Source organism: Gadus macrocephalus, chromosome 2, assembly GCF_031168955.1.
Source record: "Gadus macrocephalus chromosome 2, ASM3116895v1".
NCBI classification, from domain to species: domain Eukaryota; kingdom Metazoa; phylum Chordata; class Actinopteri; order Gadiformes; family Gadidae; genus Gadus; species Gadus macrocephalus.
The window spans coordinates 4893468-4912642 of record NC_082383.1 but is presented as its reverse complement, the minus strand read 5'-3'; the positions used below and the strand labels follow the sequence as shown (position 1 = coordinate 4912642).

Here is a 19175-nt window from a genome sequence, read left to right as displayed (position 1 = left end):
AATCCTCATCAATAATACCACACAATAGCACAAGAGGAACCGAGGAAGAACAAACTAACAAACATGGCGTCCAACGCGGCTACCCGGACCGCAGCGGGTGCTGCTAGAGTCGTTAAACCGCTCTTCAGCCGGGACTTGGATGAAGCCAAGCGGAGGGTTAGAGAGCTGTACCGGGCCTGGTACCGAGAGGTCCCGAACACAGGTAGGTTACCTCGACACACGGGTAACTCACCTGACCAACACACCGAGCACCGCTGTCAAGGTCGTGTCTGGACGGTGGGCTACGGGTTGACATTTGTAAAGCTTACTTGTTTAGAAGCTTATATCAAATGCTAAATGATAATCATATGTATCGATGTTGTCGGTTCCATGCAGGGGTGATGACATGTACTCCCGGTGGATAATCTCTGTTCACTAACAGAGAGCACGTAGCTAACTAACAGATAGCATGAAGCTAAATGAAGAGCAAAACAAACCTTGTCCTTTTAGAGGCGTTGTGTGTATAATTTAGTGGCATCTAGCACAATGGGCCTGGCAGAAATGGAATATAATAAGTAAATTAGTATCGACTTAGAATGAACCCTTTATATCAACACAGGGAGCGGATCCTCTTCCATGGGGGCCGCCATGTTTCTATAGCAGCCCAGGATGGACAAACATAAATAAATAAAGGTTTTGAGTTAAGCCATTAAAATTAACCACTGGCCTGACGGTGCTCCACATATCTACGCACCTACACATTCGATATAATATTCCGAGAAACTTAACCCTCTCTTGCATCCGCCTCATGAAGTCAGTAAATATATTGCTACCACCAATCCTATCATATTCCTTTCACCAAAATTCAAGTATTCAATTATTAAGTTTCGACCTATAATTAATGGTATATCGATATAGTTTACCACTAGGGGTGCAATTAGAGGACTGATTGTTGAAAAACGTCAATAGCTCTTTAACCCTCTCCATGTCATGCAATCATGGAGACTATGGCAAAGATGACTGATTGTGATTGTTTAACTGATTTATTCTGGTGCTATTTAAGTTAATGTTGCTTTCTGCCTAGCAATATCACGGCGTATGTGGGCGTATAGTCCCACTTATTTTATTGATCTTGATTGGAGAAAATGGCCACAAACTTAGGAAAGTGGAAAAACCTTTTAGCTTTTTCAGCTTTACATTGTGCTGTTGGATGTCACCTTCTAATCAGTACAGATGACACATTGCGCTTCAGATAAGTCTAGCTTAGTCTTCTGTGTTTCATAATAAACAAATATGTAAATAAAGACCTAGATGTGTTTTCAAATAAGTCTAGTTGTATGTAAAGCATTGGGTCTGTTTCAGATCAGTAGTTATGAGAAGAAGTGACTTTGTTTCCCTGCAGTGGCCCTGTTCCAGCTGGACATCAGCACCAGGCAGGCCAAGGATAAAGTCCGTGAGATGTTCGTCAAGAACAAGCACGTCACAGACCCCCGCGTCATCGACATGCTCGTCATCAAGGTAACAAGATGGAGATCAAATTGTACATTAATAGACCCATGGTTACCTTCATCACTTTTAAATTGGTCACTTTGTTCCTCTGGCGTATTGTTTAAACAATAGATTGATCAATCATTTAGTTGTAAATTCCACAACTGCAAATTATTGGAATGGTTGTGAAGAATTGTATCACTGTAGTACAGTAATATCGTGTTGGAATATTGGTTATTTAGTTTTATTTAATGGTTACTGTAGCCAAATTGTTCTGGGTTTGATCCCAAATGTCCTCAGTCGACCTGCCGAGATGTCTTTGTAACCCTGGGGACATGTGTCTCTTGCCAACGTGTCCCTCTCTCCAGGGGAAGATGGAGCTAGAGGAGACCATCAAGGTGTGGAAGCAGAAGACCCACATCATGCGCTACTTCCATGAGACGGAGAACCAACGACCTGCCGACTTCCTGTCCAGGTTCTACCAGGGTCACCACCCCTGACTAAATCTTATAGCTGTTCCCTCTGCTGCCGTACTGTAAATACATACCTTAAATACAAGGACACAACTGTTCCGCCTCTCATTTCCAAAAACATGCCCCTCACTGTTATTCCAACTATGCGATTGTAGGCAGGGGTGTGTCGTTTTAAGGATGTCTTCTATTCCAATGGTACTAATTTTTACTATCCTTCACAGGTAGTCGACCTGAAACTATTACATAACGAAAGATGCAGGAGTCCTTTGTTTTTATTACACATGTTCCAAAATGGTATTTTCAGTCTCCAGTTTAGTAAAATGAACACGAAAAAACAAGGCTGATAATGTTTCTCGAACATTACTCGTTTCTTTAAATGTTAAAGCAAAATGAATTAATACTGTACAGCAGTCAAATATACACACAATACTTAACTATTCGTCAGTGGCACCAATAGTGGAGGAATGAAGTGCAAGCTCTTGAGATTGTATATCCACAGGAATGATTCGCCGTGTACTACTACTCGTATGTATATTAGTACAGGCCTTATTTGTAACATTACAGGCCGTGTACTTGTACTACCATATACTTGAACTAGTAGATTGCAACAGAAACACGAGAGATGCAGCAACAGAAAGGTTTCCAGTTTCTATCCAGTACCGTCATTGTGCTCCCGTTTCAAGTATTAAGAAAACTCTCCTTAGCCACATGTTAAATACGTTCAAACATTCTCATCAAACAATTAAGATCAAGCCATTTCTACATTATAAATTAGTTAAACATTCTTAATAAATACTTAGATCAAATAATTTCAAGTGAACAACTTTTCTTGTAAGGAAGAAATGAGTAATAAAAACATCAATGGAAAATTCAATACATACAAAATAAATACTTCCAGAGAAATCCTCAGGACTTGGTGTCTAGTATTCCATGCAGTACATGGAGTACCATATTGTACTAGTGTCTCCTTCTGGCGTTGGCATCTTCACAACCATGTACCTTTTCAGTGTCTCTCGATGGTCACCGTGGAAGCATCACTGAAGAAGAAGGCAAACAAAATGTTTGTACTTTCCATAAATCAATCGGTGTAAGTGCCAGCCCTGGTTTCCCGCTGTAGTGTATTCCCGGTGGCTCTCACCTGGGGCCTGAAGCCGAGTTGTCTGAAGAACCTTTTGAGTTCGAAGGCCCCGGGTTTCGAGGGGCCCTTGGCCCCGGAGCCCTCGTTCAGCCTCACCGTCTGGGCTTTAGACATGGCGTCCTTCAGGCTCAGCCTCTTCACCACCTGGGCCCCGGGCTCAGAGTCCAGGGCGGGCCGCGATGACACTGTGATGTAGGACGCGTCCCTCTGGGGCTCCTGGTAACTCACTGTGGGGGTCAAAGGTCACGCTATTGAAGACCAGTCTAGAAACTCACGCTGGTGCTTTGATAGTGTCCTAGTTACGTTTTTTTTTTTGGGGGGGGGGGATCCTTTTGGTTGGATGTGTTCAAATTCACGTTTACTTTGGTGGGTTTCTCCAAATTGCCTATGCTAGTTAGAGAATATTTAGATTGAAATAATAGTTCCTGAATCAGGTATGTTAACTTGTTGGGGTTCGTACCTGCGCCTGCCACTGCTGTGTCCGTGGTGCTGGCGAGCTGCAGGAGGATTGTGGGATACGTAGGATGGAGCAGGAACAGGTTCCTGATGAGGGGTTCGGCTGACGCTACTCCTGGCGCCACCTGGTGGACGGGAGACGTTACTACACAATATGTAACCAAATAACAAAACCACCTCTAACCTTATACCAACCTAACCTCGTCAGGTTAGGTACTCACAGTGGTCTTTGTAGGGCTCTTCTTGGCTGTGAGTGGCTGGCTGGCCCAGAAGAGGAAAGAGGATAGGCCCATGGTGGTTTGTATGGCCGACGCCTCCAACACAAGGCGCGGACATAAGAACTCAGCCTTCCACAGAATTTTGCCCTTTGCCCCGTCCACGATCTGCACCTGAGAGAGAAATACAGTCAAGTTCAGTACAAACCTGAAGCTGCATGAGGGGTGTTAATGTAGGGGACTGGAACCATACTGGCCGTATTAGTTGTGTAGCTGAAAGGACTGGAGCCCTACCTTCCTGACACCGTCGGCTGAATGCTGGATGAAGAGGTCTGGGATCCCGTCCCCGTTGAAGTGACCCGACACCGGTTGACTGAAACACATGTGGGGTTCTTTATGAGCTTCGCTCTCCTCAACTCCTCAACACTTGTTAAAGGGCCCTTATATCATCCCCCGGTGGGACGTCGATCGGCCATTGCAAACCACCCTATAGTGTTGGCACAGTTGCGAGTTCAACTCAGATCGGCGTACCAGATGGTACAGTCGTTGGGTAGGCTTGACCCGTCAGCGTAAGTGTCTGGACGGACACTGCAACTTCGGTAGATTTATAAATGGCTGCTCAACCATCACACCTGGGGGTCAAATAGGGGCCCTGTTTTAGTAAAGAACACATTAGAGTACGTCTCCCTGATATCCCTCTGTTACCTGGGCCGTTTGTCTTCTACCTCTGGGCCGAGAGTGGTCTTTCTCACAGTTGGATCTCTGGTCCCTGGGAGGTCTGTCTCCTACCTGTGGACTCCGCGTGGTCTGTCTCCTACCAGTGAACCCCTGGACCCCAGGCCAGCCGTCCCCTACCTGTGGATGGGCGCTTCGTTTAAGATCCACTCCCGGTGGGCGTCGCGCTCCCGGAGGACCGACAGCTTGCTGGCTCCGTACACGAGGGCCCAGTCTCCCCGCGTCCAGTTCCGGTTGGTCCCGCTGTCCAGGCTGTTGTGGTTGTTACTGAACCCCACCGACATGGGGAGGAGGAAGTCCACCTGCTCCGTCCCGCTGGGAAGGTGAGGATCAAAAGGGGGTAGGAGGACGCGGCGTTTACCGAGAGGCTAAACACCTTTTACTCTCATAATGCAGCACATTGCCGTTGACATGTGGAGCCATACTAGTGCATTCCCCCGGATTGAAGGTTTTAATAAGAGTTCAGCTGGGAGTGGTCCACTGTTGGAATACCTGTAGAGGTGCAGGAACGAGGAGGAGTTGGTCTTCTTCAGTCTCTCCCAGTCGGCCTCCTTCTGTCGCAGCAAGTCGCTGAGCGGTGCTTCGTCTTTGGCACGCAAGTAGATGTCCGAGAGAGACACAGCCTCCACCGTACCTAGAGACCAGGAGATAATGGCGGGAGACCAGAAGAGACCGGGGGAGACAAGTAGAGAGACCGGGGGAGACAGCGAAATGACACTGTTATCAAAACCACTGATGCCAGACTCAAAACACATCTTTCCAATACTCATCTACTCCTGCCTCTGCTACTAATACTCATACTATTTCATACAGCAAGGATGTGGCTAGTGATCATTGCCATGAAGGATTTCCTTTACCGAGTCCAAACAGGATGTAGTAGGCACCGTGCTGGGTCTGGTGCAGAAGGGGACCAATCAGCTTGCCCTGTGCTGTGAGGTTAAAGGTCACGGGGCGCCCAAGCTTGGCTCCGGTCAGCCCTGACAGCAAGGTGAGCGAGAGGTCCGACACCTGGGATATACACCGCAGAAGAAGAAGAAAGTGATGTGATGTGGAGAGACTTTGATATACAACCCAGAGCAGACGGTCACACGGCGATGTAGAAAAAGAGTTGCTTCATATCATCGTGAAAAACACTCGTGTCTGTATGATCTCTTGGCGTTACTGTACTTGGGATCGTCTGATTAACATTGCTGACTCATAAGCTATAGAGTGTGATAGTTTGAGCAAAAATAATATTTGAAAACGTTTGAAAGGTCAAACTGTAAATAACCAGACTGCCGAACGAGTCATGGATACAAGATAACTTCTACCTCACTTGGACAACTGGTACCAACCTACGCTCCAAAAGGTTTGAACAGAACCACTCCAGAGGAGTTCCTTAACCTTTGTGGAAAACGGCATCGGGTCAAGGAGAGATGAAAAGGTGCTTCCTTTCGAGCATAGGAAAAGACAGCACTGTTTAAAATTAATTGAACTCCACTTTTCCTAACCAACGGCATTGCGCGACGGGGACTCGGGCAGACCTCTAGCGTCTCTAGGGTTGAACTACAGTTTTCTGAAGTTGGTCTACAACAAGTGCTCCATGCGTTCTTGTCGTTTTGATTTCAATCAGGTTGTCGCCAACAGTGAGAATCACTTAAGTCGGACTGGGCCAACGGAAATATTTTAGGCCAGTTGAAAACCCAATTCACATGTGAAAAAAAAAAGACGGCTCAAATTATGTTGATGTTGAAATTAACTGCCCCCAGTAGTCTTTCCTTTCGATTCAAATAATATATTTCTTGAATTGGTATCCATTATTATCAATTGTATTTTCTATTCTTCTGCTTTACCGCGTCTCTCATGTGTCTTCGCGTAGAGTCGGTAAACTTCGTCGGCGGCATGTTGCTTTAAATATTGCCGCCGTAAAGGGTTATGTGATACCACTATCTCCTTTCCTTTGGCAAAGGTTGCTCAGGAGTAACCTATGCTAAAGAAGGGTTAAAGGAAGCATCGAGGCTCCTTTCCTAAGCATTTTTAGAATTCGAACCACCTTTCCTCCAAGCACTACCGGGTCATCTCGTTAGGGAAGGAAATTTCTGATGCAAAAAAGAGACTTCGTAGAGGCCCCAGATGGGGCTTGGTGAGGACCAACCTACCTGGTCGGCAGGCAGTGTGGCCACCAGCAGGTCTGGGACAGTGTCTCCCTGTAGGTCTGGCAGCAGGACCGCCTGGGACTCGATGCTCTCCAGGAGAACCGACCATAGCTGTTTACCTGAAGAACAGACACACGCCGCCACCCCCTCCCCCTGTGGGTTAACATCTGGGCTCAACCACAGCCCTACCCCACCACAGCCTCAAGGGGCCTGCACTATGGCCACGTATGGAACGCTAGCTAGCCTCTCAAGTTATTTGAGCAGCAGTCATAGTGTTTCCCAAACATAGACCAATGTGTAGCGCCACAGAACCAACACTGAGCGCCACAAATTGATTCTGTTTTTATTTATTTTGTACGCGATTCTGAAATATAAATATCGTTCCGTTCATTCATCTCCGCATATCAATGGTAAATTCGCGGCTGTGTTTGTTTCCAACACAGTGAGCAGTGTCTCCACGGGTAGGTCGGCGTGTGTCTGTACCTGTGGTCCCGTTGACGGCGGTGAGGAACTTCTTGGTGATGAGGAGGCAGACGGGCCCGCTTGCCCTCTCTCTCTGGCCCACCAGGAGGGGCGCGGTCTCGGGGTAGGCTCTCAGGGCGGCGCCCCCTGCTGGGAGGGGCACTGGGTCTGCCTGGTACTGCAGCCCGCACTGGATGTACAAGACAGACTCCCGCATCCCATGCCGCCACAGAACCTGACCGCTGGTGGCCGAGAGGGCCACCGCACTGTACACTGTGACAGACAGACAGCGGGGCAGGCAGAAGGACACACAGGTTGGCAGGCAGACAGACTTACAACTGTAATTAGGCCTAAAAATTTTTTTTGTTTGGTTCCGGTTCCCGACCGACCCTGTCAATTTATGTGCAACCAAAATTTTTTTATGAACTTTTTGAAAAAAAAAGCTTTGTACAGCACCTCTTCATTCTGTACAAGGATGAGTGGATTTTCTCGTTTTTAAATGAAAACAACCTACCTATCATTCGCTGCCGCTGGAAAAATAAATAAATAAAATAAATTCCCTAACTACCAATGACCTCAACTGACAACCAACAGGAACCAAACTTTTTTTTTTTTTTTTCAGGCCTTAGGATGTATTTGTAAGGGGCTCTATACCTTTGGTTCGTATGGGGTGTGGTTTTATAGGTCATATCCCTTTGGTTCCCTGGAGGGGTTTGGTTCTATAGACTCTATGCCTTAGGTTCCCTGTAGGGGGTTGGTTGTAAAGCTTCTATACCTTTGGTTCCCTGGAGGGGGTGGGTGTCGTTTGTTCGTTCGGTCTCCCCCAGCAGAACATCTTCGACTGCGTCACCGTCGACATCCCATAAGGCCAGCGCTGGCGGAGTGACACCTGGGCGGGCCAATCACAATGCATCTTACTTATCCACCAGATCCCTGGTTGCACGGCAATTCTCCCTCTAAAAAGGTGTGATAGGTTACCTCCGGCCTCGCCCACCGGCCGCTCCCACTGCGGCTGCCGCTCCGCCTTCTGGCAGGGGATGAGGAAGGCACAGAGCAGCACCATCAGCATGGCCAACACCAGAGGAACCAGGAAGAACGCCGCACGCATTGCGCTGCGTTCCCGCTTCCTCTTCCGTTCCGCCTGGCTGCCGCTTGGCCCCGCCCCCTCTCCTCCCGACCCCCCACCGCCGCCACCACCCTCCCCTTCTCCGTCCTCCCGCTGGCTCCAGTACTGCATGGACTTCCTCTCCTCCTCCTCCTCCTCTTCCTCTGCCTCGTCTTCGCTGTGGTCCAGCCTGCGGGGCCGGCCCCCCTGGGGGTCCGAGGGCCCGGGGCCCAGGCAGCCCGCCCTGGCCAGGCCGTTGCGAGGGTAGTTGAGGACCAGGTCATCTTCTTCACTTTCGTCCTCGCTGTCGGCCTGGGTGAGAGGGTCATACTCCCCTAGCTGGGACCCCTTCTTACCTGGGAGGAACAACACAACCACCACACGGTCAACTACAGCAGCAGCTCCTGAAAGATTCCTCATGAGTATTTCACTTTTATTATGCCAGGAGAGCATTTAAAGAATAGGAATCTGTTTTGCAATCGTGTCTTTTTTTTTTCCAAACAGTATTATACAAAGTATAGAACGATCTGATGGGGGAAAAAACTATAATTAGATTTACCATTAAAGTTCAAAACTAAAAGCTTTTACAGGCTTAATTAAATGTTTTCATTTTGAGGTAATCTGAAGCAATTTCCAAGTAGAAGATACTGCATAGTACATATTTAACCAATATTCATGTTGACACAGGGGGAAGGTAATGTTTAAATTAAAACCATAGGACTTCGTTAAGTCCTATATACATTAGAACCGACCCCTAACTAAATGATATGTTATAGAATAAGGAATATGTATCTAATTAATATATTAACACAAACAAAAGATGCATATTACATATATAGAGGTCGTCTGTGTAAAGTAGCCTAAATTCTAAAAGCAAGTATATACGATCAGAAAATTATCAAAACACGACGTGTTGTCTCCTGTCATGTAGGGCTACCAAATACCAATAGCTAATGTAGCCGCTAACCTAGCTTGCCTACAGCAATCCCCAGCAGCAAGACACTCTGTTGACTCAGTTCAGTTCAGGTCATGTCTAGGTTATACTTGAAGACCAACAGCTATGTACCCTTCAGGTTTTCCAATACGAACAGCGTAAATCTTGATATTTCGATCAAATACACCAGTTGTTGTCCAGACAGCTAATTCTCTCAAATACACGCCAATGTTGCTGATAATATTGCGCCATGTAACGAATAGCTTACAGGAGAATAAAAAATATGGATATAAGAAATAAAGTGTTGATTGATTCGTGGTATCTAACGGTGTGAAGAGCATCTTACCGGGGAGTTTTAGTGCTCGGGACAGCGCTGCAGCCATGATGGTTTGATCTTCGCCGAGCGGTAGAGCGGTGGCCAATGAGCGGACCGGTGAAATACTGTGCTGCTGCAAGAGGTGAGTGCAGTTTCAGGACCGCGTTTCTAGGACCCTATTTGTGTATTTTAGCCTTAAACCCGACTATCAAAGTGAGCTAAGGTTTACGTTACCGTCCAATTCAAGACACCAGAATTGTTATTAACGTTAAACCATTAAAAGTATCCATCGTGACCATGCTGAGGCGAGTAGCCCAAATGTTTAATGGCGTTTTGCAAATGGTTTTAATAAATTGGGAATTTGTCTACTTCAATATTGAAGTTTCGGTATAAAGTAAGAGATACATAAAATATATGTATAAAATGGCAAACAGTTATTATTTTCCATTGCCTGCTTTGACTAGCCTGATCAGCAACACTAGTAGGGTTTATCTGCAACAATCCCATGCTGTTACTGTTGTAGGAATGGGTATATTGCACAATATAATAAAATAACAATATTGTATTGGCCCTTAGCAATAGAGGGACACAGGAATTTCAACTGTTGATTTGTGTTAAAGAAGGCAGGAGTGACGATCTGTTTATTTGCGATCAGTCATCATCTGGTGTGATATAGATTACTGGGATCATAACGTAGATGGCGCTATGGAATGACCATATACGTTTCTGTAGGATGTTTAGGTTAAGGTATGTTATAAATAGTAAGATAGTTACGTTTATGTTTAGTGTAAGTTTAAGTGCACTATACGTTTGGTATGGTTACGTCTACGGTTAGGCTATTAGGTAGTTTTAAAAACGTAATATAAACAAAAAAATTGTTAGTTAAGGTATTAGGCTGGAGCTACGTGTTGTGTTTCATCACGACCGAAAACTGGTCCTTGAACCACGGCCCTGAAACTGCATACAACTGCAATAGTGCGCCGGTGAGCGCTGCCGCCGCAGCACATGTTACTGCAGAATAGCATTCTGGAACTTGTTTTTTAGTGTCGCCCTGAGGCCCCTATTTTCAAGTAGGCTATGACTACGTATCATCTCATGAAAAAGGAAAAAAAATGGATTGGACACGTTTACATATCAAATATCGAAAAAATTATAACGTTTGTATAAGTTGTTTAGCTTCTAAATATATTGATAGAAGCCTACATTATATAAAAGGATGTTATAAGGTTAAAAACGATACGTTAATGTTAATTGTTTTGAACGATTTTTTTTGTGCGTAATGATTTGTTGTCTCCAATTTAAAAAAAAAAAAAAAAAAAAAAGGCAATATATGTGCAATGTCCCTGCATGTGAAATAAACGTAAAAATAAGGATTCTCACAAAATGAGTTAAGAGTAACCGAATAATTTCTCTTTGTCCTCAATTTCCTTGCCCGCTCCTTGGAGGGGTTGTGAAACGGTGATAACTCCATCAAAACTAACCCGCACAGCTAAATCACTTTAGATGACTTGGTAAACATGTAGCCTATATGGAAGAAGGGCACGACAATTTCGTAATTAAACAATTTCCACTCGTCCTTTATTGGAAATAAATATGATTTGAGGAGGAACATTGAAAAGGAAATACTGAGAAAAAAGAATGCAGCTTGATCTTCTTGTAAAACATTAAATTGAATTTGGGCATATATCTTTTATTTAGAAATTATTCAAATTAAGTTTCCATCAGGCTCACTATTGTTTTGTTATGAAGGCTGAATTTCCTCTCTTCAAATAAGAAAGTAGGCTCTATCTTCTGGCTCTCTTTGAAGACAAGCAGGCCTACAGCATAATATTATTAAACATGCTTGTAGGCTAATGTATCGCATTTCGTTTAACAAAAAATATAAAAACACAAATCCCACAAATGCATTTAACTGACTTGTTAATGGATCAGAAAAGCGTGTGAAACCAGGCAGCATCATAGGTGGGTGGACTCCTCCCGCACATCCAGCGTCTTCCGCGTACGGGCTCGCAGCGAGGGGGGTCTCCTCCGCTGCAGGCTGGGCCTCTGATCCGGATCAAACGTCTCCACGGCCACCGGCTGACGGTGTCTCCGCGCTCGGCCTGCCTCCTTGTAGTTACGGTAGCTCTTCTGCTTGATGGAGCAGACGAGTTGTGACCGCTTGGTTGTGTCGGTCTCCCCGGGCTTTTCATCCCCTTCTTCTTTCAGGCTATCCGCCTGGTAGTTATTGTCCTGCCAGGTGACGAATTCCCCCGCGACCTCTTGGATGCGGTTGGGGAAATCGGCCACTGCCACGGTGAACAAACCAGCTTTCTCCATCACGACCTTCTTCTTGCTCTGGTATAGGGTCTGGATGTTGGAGACCTCGTCCAGTAGTTCCGAGTAGACCAGCTCCTGGACCCGCTCGGTCCGGCTAAGGAATCCGGTGCACAGCGGCTCACTATGGTGTTTCCGCAACTTGCGGAAGGCGAGCAAGTGCGGCATCGCGACGAAGTGTATGGCCTGGGTGGCGAATAGCTTCCGTAGGATGTAAATCACATCGTAATGTCGGGAGTGCAGGGATTCTTTAAGAAAGTTCTGGATGTATTCCCAGTCCTTCAAGGCGAACCTAATATTATACTGCGGTGAGGCGAGTTGAGTGTTGTAGAAGGCATACAGCAGGTACAGCCCCCCCACCCGGATCTGGTAACTAAACGGGCCGAGGAAGTATTTGGAGGCGGTGGCTAAGGCTACTCTGCAGAAGCGCTTCATCTCGCCAAACAAGGTGATGCCGGCGAAGACCTCCGAAAATCTCATGTACCTCCAGGCGGCCGAGAAGTGTTCAAACCGCACCGACTCAGTCTGCTGGAAACGGGCCAGTAGTTCCTCCACGTCCTCCGTCAGAGGCCGGTAGAAGGTATCGTAATACACCGGCGGTGGGCGAGGCATTACGTTTTGGTCAGCGGCCACAAACCCACCAGGACCCTAGAGTTGACTTCAGGGCGGAAATGTGTTCTCCGCTGGACTTCCAGCATCCGAAATACCTGACCGTATCGTGTGATTGGCACACGAGCCAATCAGGATCCCCAAACAATCAACACATGCACACACGCGCGCGCATGCACGCTCACACGAGAAAATATCTTCCAAAACTGGACAATATTCAAATAGGCCTGGACTATATTCACCTTAATATCTTTCCTAAATGCGTTGCCACCCGCGACGCGCCAAAGTCAGACCCCCGACCTCTTGCTACACCACCTGTGGATTTATCAGCGAAACCGATTTAAAGGGGACATATTATACCACCAGGTGTGAGTGTGATTAGCCTTACAAGCCGTTTCGGAATTCTGCCCCATATGACATCACTAGTGGGCGTGTCTACCTAGATCTGTGCTGGATAGTGGCGACGTCACGCCTCTTCCGGGAGAGCCCATGGGACCTATGAGATCGAAAAATATGAATGGGTTTCAATGGAGAGAAAGTAATTATTTTCTGGTCCCAGTCTTTATATGCCCTGGATTACACATATGTTGTTTGTGTATTTAAATGATATTTTTTAATACGAAGAAAACTAAACATTTTCATGAAGAAGTTTGATATTGTTAGGTTTTTTCTAGTACTGTCGGTTTAACGAGTAATTAACAGCGTTAACGCAAACTAGTTTTAACGGCGTTCATTTTTTCATCGCGCGATTAACGCTCATTTGGCTTGGCAAACGTTGTAGTTTTTTCACCTGGTGTCTAGCAACAACTAGTCACGTTAGAAAAACTACAACACCATACCCGATCTAGATACACCGGAAACAAAACAACAAGCACGCCGCACAAACTTGTTCGGGAAAGTAAGGATACGGAGCGGGTGAAAAACTTAAAAGTGTGTGTGTGTGTTTGTGTGTCACTCTGTTTGAGCCTGCACGAGAGTTCAACGTTGTCATTAGCTGTTACGTCTTCCCGACCGATCGCAGTTCAAGGCCCACCTGGGCTGTACCACTTCGGGAGGGGCCGCTCAGTTACTCCCCTCTAGACAAACTCGACTTGGTTGCGACGTTGACAGTTTGTGAGTGTCGCGTCTGTTGAGTGAGTGAGAGGTTGCGGGCGCATAGCTCAGGCTGCCGGGCTGTGCTGCAAGGAACTTTTATAAACGCAATATTGTTATCCCGCAGCCCCGAAACGTTAACGGCCCACCGGGAATTCTCCCGACTCCCAATTACCACTCCGCCCGTGTGTGTGTGTGTTTGTGTGTATGTGGTAGTGTTGGCTCGTTCGTTCGCGAACCGGTTCGAATGAACGAGTCTTTAGAACGAACGAACCGAACCGGTTCGTCTCTCTCGTTCGTTCGGTCGTCTCGTTCACCATTCGATTCACCGGAAACTCGACTGAACGAACGAACGAGTTTCCGGTAGCACTAACTCCACTGAGTCTGACTGACTCAGCTGAGAACCGTGCAATGGCGTGCATTCCATGATGCGATTCACTGTTACCGGAAACTGGGCTGAATCGCGAACGACTCCTCAACGTTCAGTCGAGTTTCCGGTGAATCGATTCACTCAATTCAAACTCGACAGAACTGGGAGGAGTCGTTCACGAATTGTATGTTCGTTCAGCCTGGTTTCCGGTAGCGGTAAATCGCATCATGGAATGGACCCCATTGCACGGTTCTCAGCTGAGTCAGTCAGACTCAGTGGAGTTAGTGCTACCGGAAACTCGAACGAACAAACGATTCGCGAACGACTCCTTTTGGCAAACGGAATCACGCGAACTGGGTCACGGAAACAAATCATTAAATCCACCACTAGTGTGTGGGCGTTATTCAATAGCCTGGTAATGTGTAGGCCTATATAATAATAAATGTTATAGTATTTCCCATCTTTGCTGAGCAAGAGTTTTGTTCGAAAGTTCAGTGATTGAAACAAATAAAAGCCTGGGCTTTTATTTGTAGGCCTACCGCTGTCATGGACCTACCCGATGTAGAGAGGACCGGGTTGAATTCACTGCGGGTCTCTCTTATATCCATCTTACCAAATATATTTTTTTACAGTCCTTCTCAACACTCTCTGATCTCACTAAAAGGCTACAGCACGAAATCAAGGGATATTTAGAATAGAAAGAAATGTGCGATTAATCGCGAGTTAATAATGCCATAAATCGCGATTCAATATTTAAATCGCTTGACAGCACTATTTTTTTCCAAGGGGAGGATAAAAGCATCAAAAGAGATGGAAACCATTATAAGTTGGGGCATATGGAGAGTTTCAGTTATGCCCATGGGGAGATTGTTGGTCTTCTGCGCCAGTCGCAGGGAGCGTGACGGTACATACGTGTCATGTTGATGGAACGCAACTCTAGCGTAAAGTAGCGAGAATTTATCAGTTGATGTTAATAATGTAAGTTATAATGTATCGGAATGCGAATGTTAGAACGGGTGTTAAGTTTGCCTCGTAGTGCTTGCTTCAAGTCCACTGTAGTCTATCAATATAATGGGCAGCCATTGTTGTGACGTCAACGCGGAGCCTCGGGTTGCTCCGTACGAAGTTCAGAGGGAAATCTCAGACTGAAGGAGAAATCCTGTTAAAAAAATGGATCTGGTATATGTTAAATATGATAACGAGTTGGATTGTTCATTTGGGAGCAAGAAAGCGCGTATAGAGGCATTCTTCAGTTGGCTGTTTTTGGCAGATTCTACCAAAACGCTATAAACTTGGAACGATAGGGCTATTTTGTTATGGTAAAAACCAAATCGCTATTTTAAACCACTTAAAAGGCTAGAAGTAGCCCGACACTTCTTTGGCAGTATAATAAGGCCCCGTCCACACAAAGCCGATTTCATGGCGAAACCGCAAAGGTCTTGTACGGTTCGGCCTTCCGTCCACACGAAGCCGGCGAATCCGCTGACCGAAACCGCAAACTTCTGAAACCACCCTCGGAGGTGGTTTCAAATCTATCCGGTTTCGTTTTGGTTTCGTGTGGACGCCTGAAACCGACTGAAACCGCAAACCATGACGTCATCGCCCCACCCCTCGACCTCCTAGCCAATGGCTCTTAAGCCCGCGGAGTCTCAGAAATCACAACAAAAAAGATGATGGCGGACTACAAGCTTGTAATCGTTCTGCAGCATATCATGTCCCTTGTTGGGTTGCTAAGCCATTATTTATTGAGAATCTAGTTCGCCATCGTAGAAGAGCTGTTTGTTTGTGTTGTTAGTGGTTCGGGGGGCAGCCTTTATGCGCATGCTCGCCTCTTCTTCTTCTGGATTTGTGTACCAGAAGCAGCGCCCCTTATGGGCCTGGAATGTTTACTACAGCGTTTCTACAGATCTATCCGGTTTCGCTTGGCTTCGTCTTTACGGAGATACTTCGAAACCGGATAGATCGAAACCGTAACGGTTTCGCCCGTTTCGGCTTCGTGTGGACGGGGCCTAAGGGTCTTTGCATATAAAACAAGGCATTGATAACTTTGTAAGTGTACAGATTGTTTATTAAAAAGGACAAGCTTTTTTGCTCCAAAACTAACGTTCCAACTCGTAATCCCAAACATATCCCAGATCCATTTTACCCCAGATTTGTCCTTTAAGGTCCCAACCTCTGAAATTCCCGGAAACTCTGACTGTTTCGAACGCACCAAGATTTTCAAAACGGTGTGGGTACCACAGATATTATATAGAACACTGGAGCTGGAACACTGTTGGGAGCGCTGGAAATAAAGTGGATCGCCCCGTTCAGTGACTGGAGTTAACCGATTCTTCTTTATAACCCAAGTATCGGCAACAATAATTTGTACATTTGATTATTATTCATAGATTAGAAAACAAAAGGAGATAATTAATACTTGGGGATAACATGGGCATGAATGAAACGCGCATGCGCATTTAAAAGACAGAGTTTACAGGAAGTGCGTCATTATTGCGCATTTAGGACCGAGTCGATCTGGCAGCCGAGTCAATCTGAGACCCACACCGGCTACACACGGAGGCATGGAAGGAAATCCATTCTGCACAGAGAAGAATAAGCACATTTATCTCTGCACACATTCAGGATATTCACAAAAATGCATTTAAATGCCATAGTTCAATGCGTATTACTTCTTTGTTAATTGATGCTGCTTAAATAGGGGCGGCCTTCCCTACAGGCGGGTTAGGCGGCCGCCTAGAGCGCCATCTAGAGGGGGAGCGCAAAATAATGCGCCCGAAAAAAAACAAAAAAAAAACACAATTATATATATATATTTTTTTTTTTATATACCTTCTAAGATTGTTGTTTGCCAGCCATCAGCAGGCGATTGGGAAGATGACGTGCAGGTATGTGCAGTGTTGTACAGTCTGCTACTGTCAATGCCTGGTAAGTGAGAGCGCCGAAATTGCTTAGATGCCATGCCGAGAGCGGTATTGCAGACATATAGAGATGTAGAACATTATAGCTCACATATTGAGAGCTGTGAACTTAGTTCAAACTTTTGAATAATGAACTATGAACTGAACTCGTTCATTTTAAAATGTGTGAACTATGAACTGAACTAGTCAAGTGAACTTTCCCAAAACGGGGCATGTGTCCATAAACCGTCTCACAGGGGGGCGTGGTCGGAGCGTAGTTCAGCAGGGCACAGGCTTGCCATTTCCTCCGTGGATTTTATTCTTGAATTAATGTTCGTTCATCGTTGCGATCGTTGTTGTGTTTATGTGAAAGAAATGCCGTTACGGGGCAAAACAGTTTTTCAAGGTTGCAATTCAGTTTTCGTGGGGAATTAACGAACTATTTTTATTTATTTATTTTTGCGGAGGGGGGGGGGGGGGGAGCGCCAGGAGTGAAGCTCGCCTAGAGCGCCAAATGTGCTGGGGCCGCCCGTAGGCCTACTGCAAGTCCAACTGCACATTTTTCTGTACAGAAAGAGCAGTTTAATAACTGATTGCATTAAACATGAGTTCACCCTATTTTGTGATTTTACCAACAGCTGTTCTCTGCGGAAATTACCAATACCAATAAATTATATAGTTAATTTATGAATATAATTGTTGTAGATTATATTAAAATTCAATTACACTGTATATTTATAAAACAACGGCCCTAACCCTAGCCCAACTAACGACATGATTGTACAACGTTACTTCTCTCTCGCTCTCTTTCATATCAGTGACTCTGGTCTGCAGGGGTCGACACATTGATGGACAGATGCAGAATGATTTGGTACGCTACGATGGGGCCAGGTAGCCATCAGAGATTGTGCATTTAAATAGGACAGCTAATCAAACGATGCAATCATTTGAGGCCTTTTGTTTGGCTTTTTTTTAATGATTAGAAATATTAATTGTATATGTGTAAAAGTGGCTAACAACGTCAACTGGTGGCGGAGTAGTGAATCGCGCTTTATAGGACCCATATTCATTGAGCCAGAAGAAAAATAAAAAGGTAAGGCTGCTCGGTCAATTTACATGGTTTTCTGGTTTACTACTAAATTAGTGCCAACAAATGTTTGTATTTTATAGGTATTAAATGTATAACATTACTTTTGTGTATATTGTGGCTAAGTTCCAGACAGGTTACGAATGCATACCTAATCATAAGAAGAAGAGATCTCTACAGAAAGTGCACAGACGTTTGGCATCAACATCATGGTGCCCATGCTACATTTGAATATTTATCTTGTAATACGTAATGCACGTAAACAGACAAGACTGGTCAGTGGGCCACCTCTATAACTCCCTCTATTCCAACCGTTCAAGTATTGTTATATACATCAAATATTGTCTGACATTCATAGTTGGGCCCTAATGTAGTTTGGTACATATAACTAGTTATCCTAAAAAATATGGCATTTATCCGTGCACAGGCCTGCCTAAGTTACTTTTACCCTTTTAATAATCCTATGGCTATTCTAAGTTTTAAACACACAACTATGAATATGAATATAATGTTGAAAACGTAAAAATAACCAAAAACGTATCCATAAAAAACGTCCTTCTTTCGAACATTCTTTTGCCCACTTTATTTAATGAGGGCAACCATCACATCGGCTTTAGATAAAAGTGAGTATAGGCCTACACATGCACGCACGTCATTTTAGGCTGATGTAGGCCTAATTAGAGATCTTTTTTCTGAGAAATTATACAATGCGTAGTCGGATATTCTATGAACATGTTAATTTTAATTAAGCAGTGAGCTGGTTAAAAATGCTTAATTTCTTTTAACACATTAGATAGGGGCAGATCCCAGTCCTGAAAGCATCTCACGAAGTAAGTGAGCCACCTCGACTGGCGGACCTGTGCCCGTTCAAAAATTTCTCTCGTGATGTGAACGAGGACACGGGCGTCACCCCGCGTCGTTATTTTCCTTACTCATCAGTTTAAGGCATGCCCAATTCCTGGAAGAAGAGCGTTCCATAGAAAGTGCACAGACGTCTGGCATCATGGTGCTCACACTACAATTGAATACTTTATCTTGTAATTCGTAATAGGCTACATGTAAACAGACAGGACTGCCCAGTGGCCAACTCTATAACTCCCTCTATTCCAACTGTTGAAGAAGGCCTATTATATAGTGTCTGATATTCATAGTTGGGCCCTAATGTAGCTTGGGACATATAGGCCTATCTAGTTATCGTAAAAAAAATATGGCATTTATCCGTGCATAGGCCTACCTAAGTTACTATTTCCCTTTTAGTAATAGTTATTCTTAGTTTTAAATACACAACTATGAATATAAATGTAATGTTGCTGAAAACGTAAAATAACCAAAAACGTAATATCAATAAAAAACGTCCTTCGTTCG

General features: G+C 45.1%; 3 protein-coding genes and 1 non-coding gene across 4 annotated transcripts; 1 reads left to right on the top strand and 3 right to left on the bottom strand.

The window, feature by feature from the left end:
• The first annotated feature begins 20 nt into the window (after positions 1-20).
• Positions 21-2025, top strand: ndufa6 (NADH:ubiquinone oxidoreductase subunit A6). The gene is made up of 3 exons (XM_060077244.1): positions 21-202; positions 1382-1497; positions 1836-2025. The coding sequence occupies exons 1-3, from the start codon at positions 64-66 to the stop codon at positions 1965-1967; spliced, it is 387 nt and encodes a 128-aa protein (XP_059933227.1). The 5' UTR covers positions 21-63; the 3' UTR covers positions 1968-2025.
• Positions 2026-2196: 171 nt separating this feature from the next.
• fam234b (family with sequence similarity 234 member B) lies at positions 2197-9603 on the bottom strand. Its single transcript, XM_060077228.1, has 13 exons — positions 9467-9603; positions 8060-8542; positions 7857-7970; positions 7103-7354; positions 6623-6738; positions 5342-5492; positions 4977-5118; positions 4605-4799; positions 4044-4122; positions 3756-3923; positions 3539-3659; positions 3079-3305; positions 2197-2977 (listed from the first exon to the last, which is right to left on the bottom strand). The coding sequence occupies exons 1-13, from the start codon at positions 9501-9503 to the stop codon at positions 2975-2977; spliced, it is 2088 nt and encodes a 695-aa protein (XP_059933211.1). The 5' UTR covers positions 9504-9603; the 3' UTR covers positions 2197-2974.
• A 1502-nt stretch (positions 9604-11105) lies between these two features.
• On the bottom strand, positions 11106-12685 carry LOC132475858 (snRNA-activating protein complex subunit 1-like). The gene has a single exon (XM_060077239.1). The coding sequence runs from the start codon at positions 12362-12364 to the stop codon at positions 11393-11395; it is 972 nt and encodes a 323-aa protein (XP_059933222.1). The 5' UTR covers positions 12365-12685; the 3' UTR covers positions 11106-11392.
• Positions 12686-18606: 5921 nt separating this feature from the next.
• LOC132453117 (U12 minor spliceosomal RNA) lies at positions 18607-18759 on the bottom strand. Its single transcript, XR_009524590.1, has one exon. It is a non-coding gene; the product is annotated as a U12 minor spliceosomal RNA (small nuclear RNA).
• Positions 18760-19175: the final 416 nt, after the last annotated feature.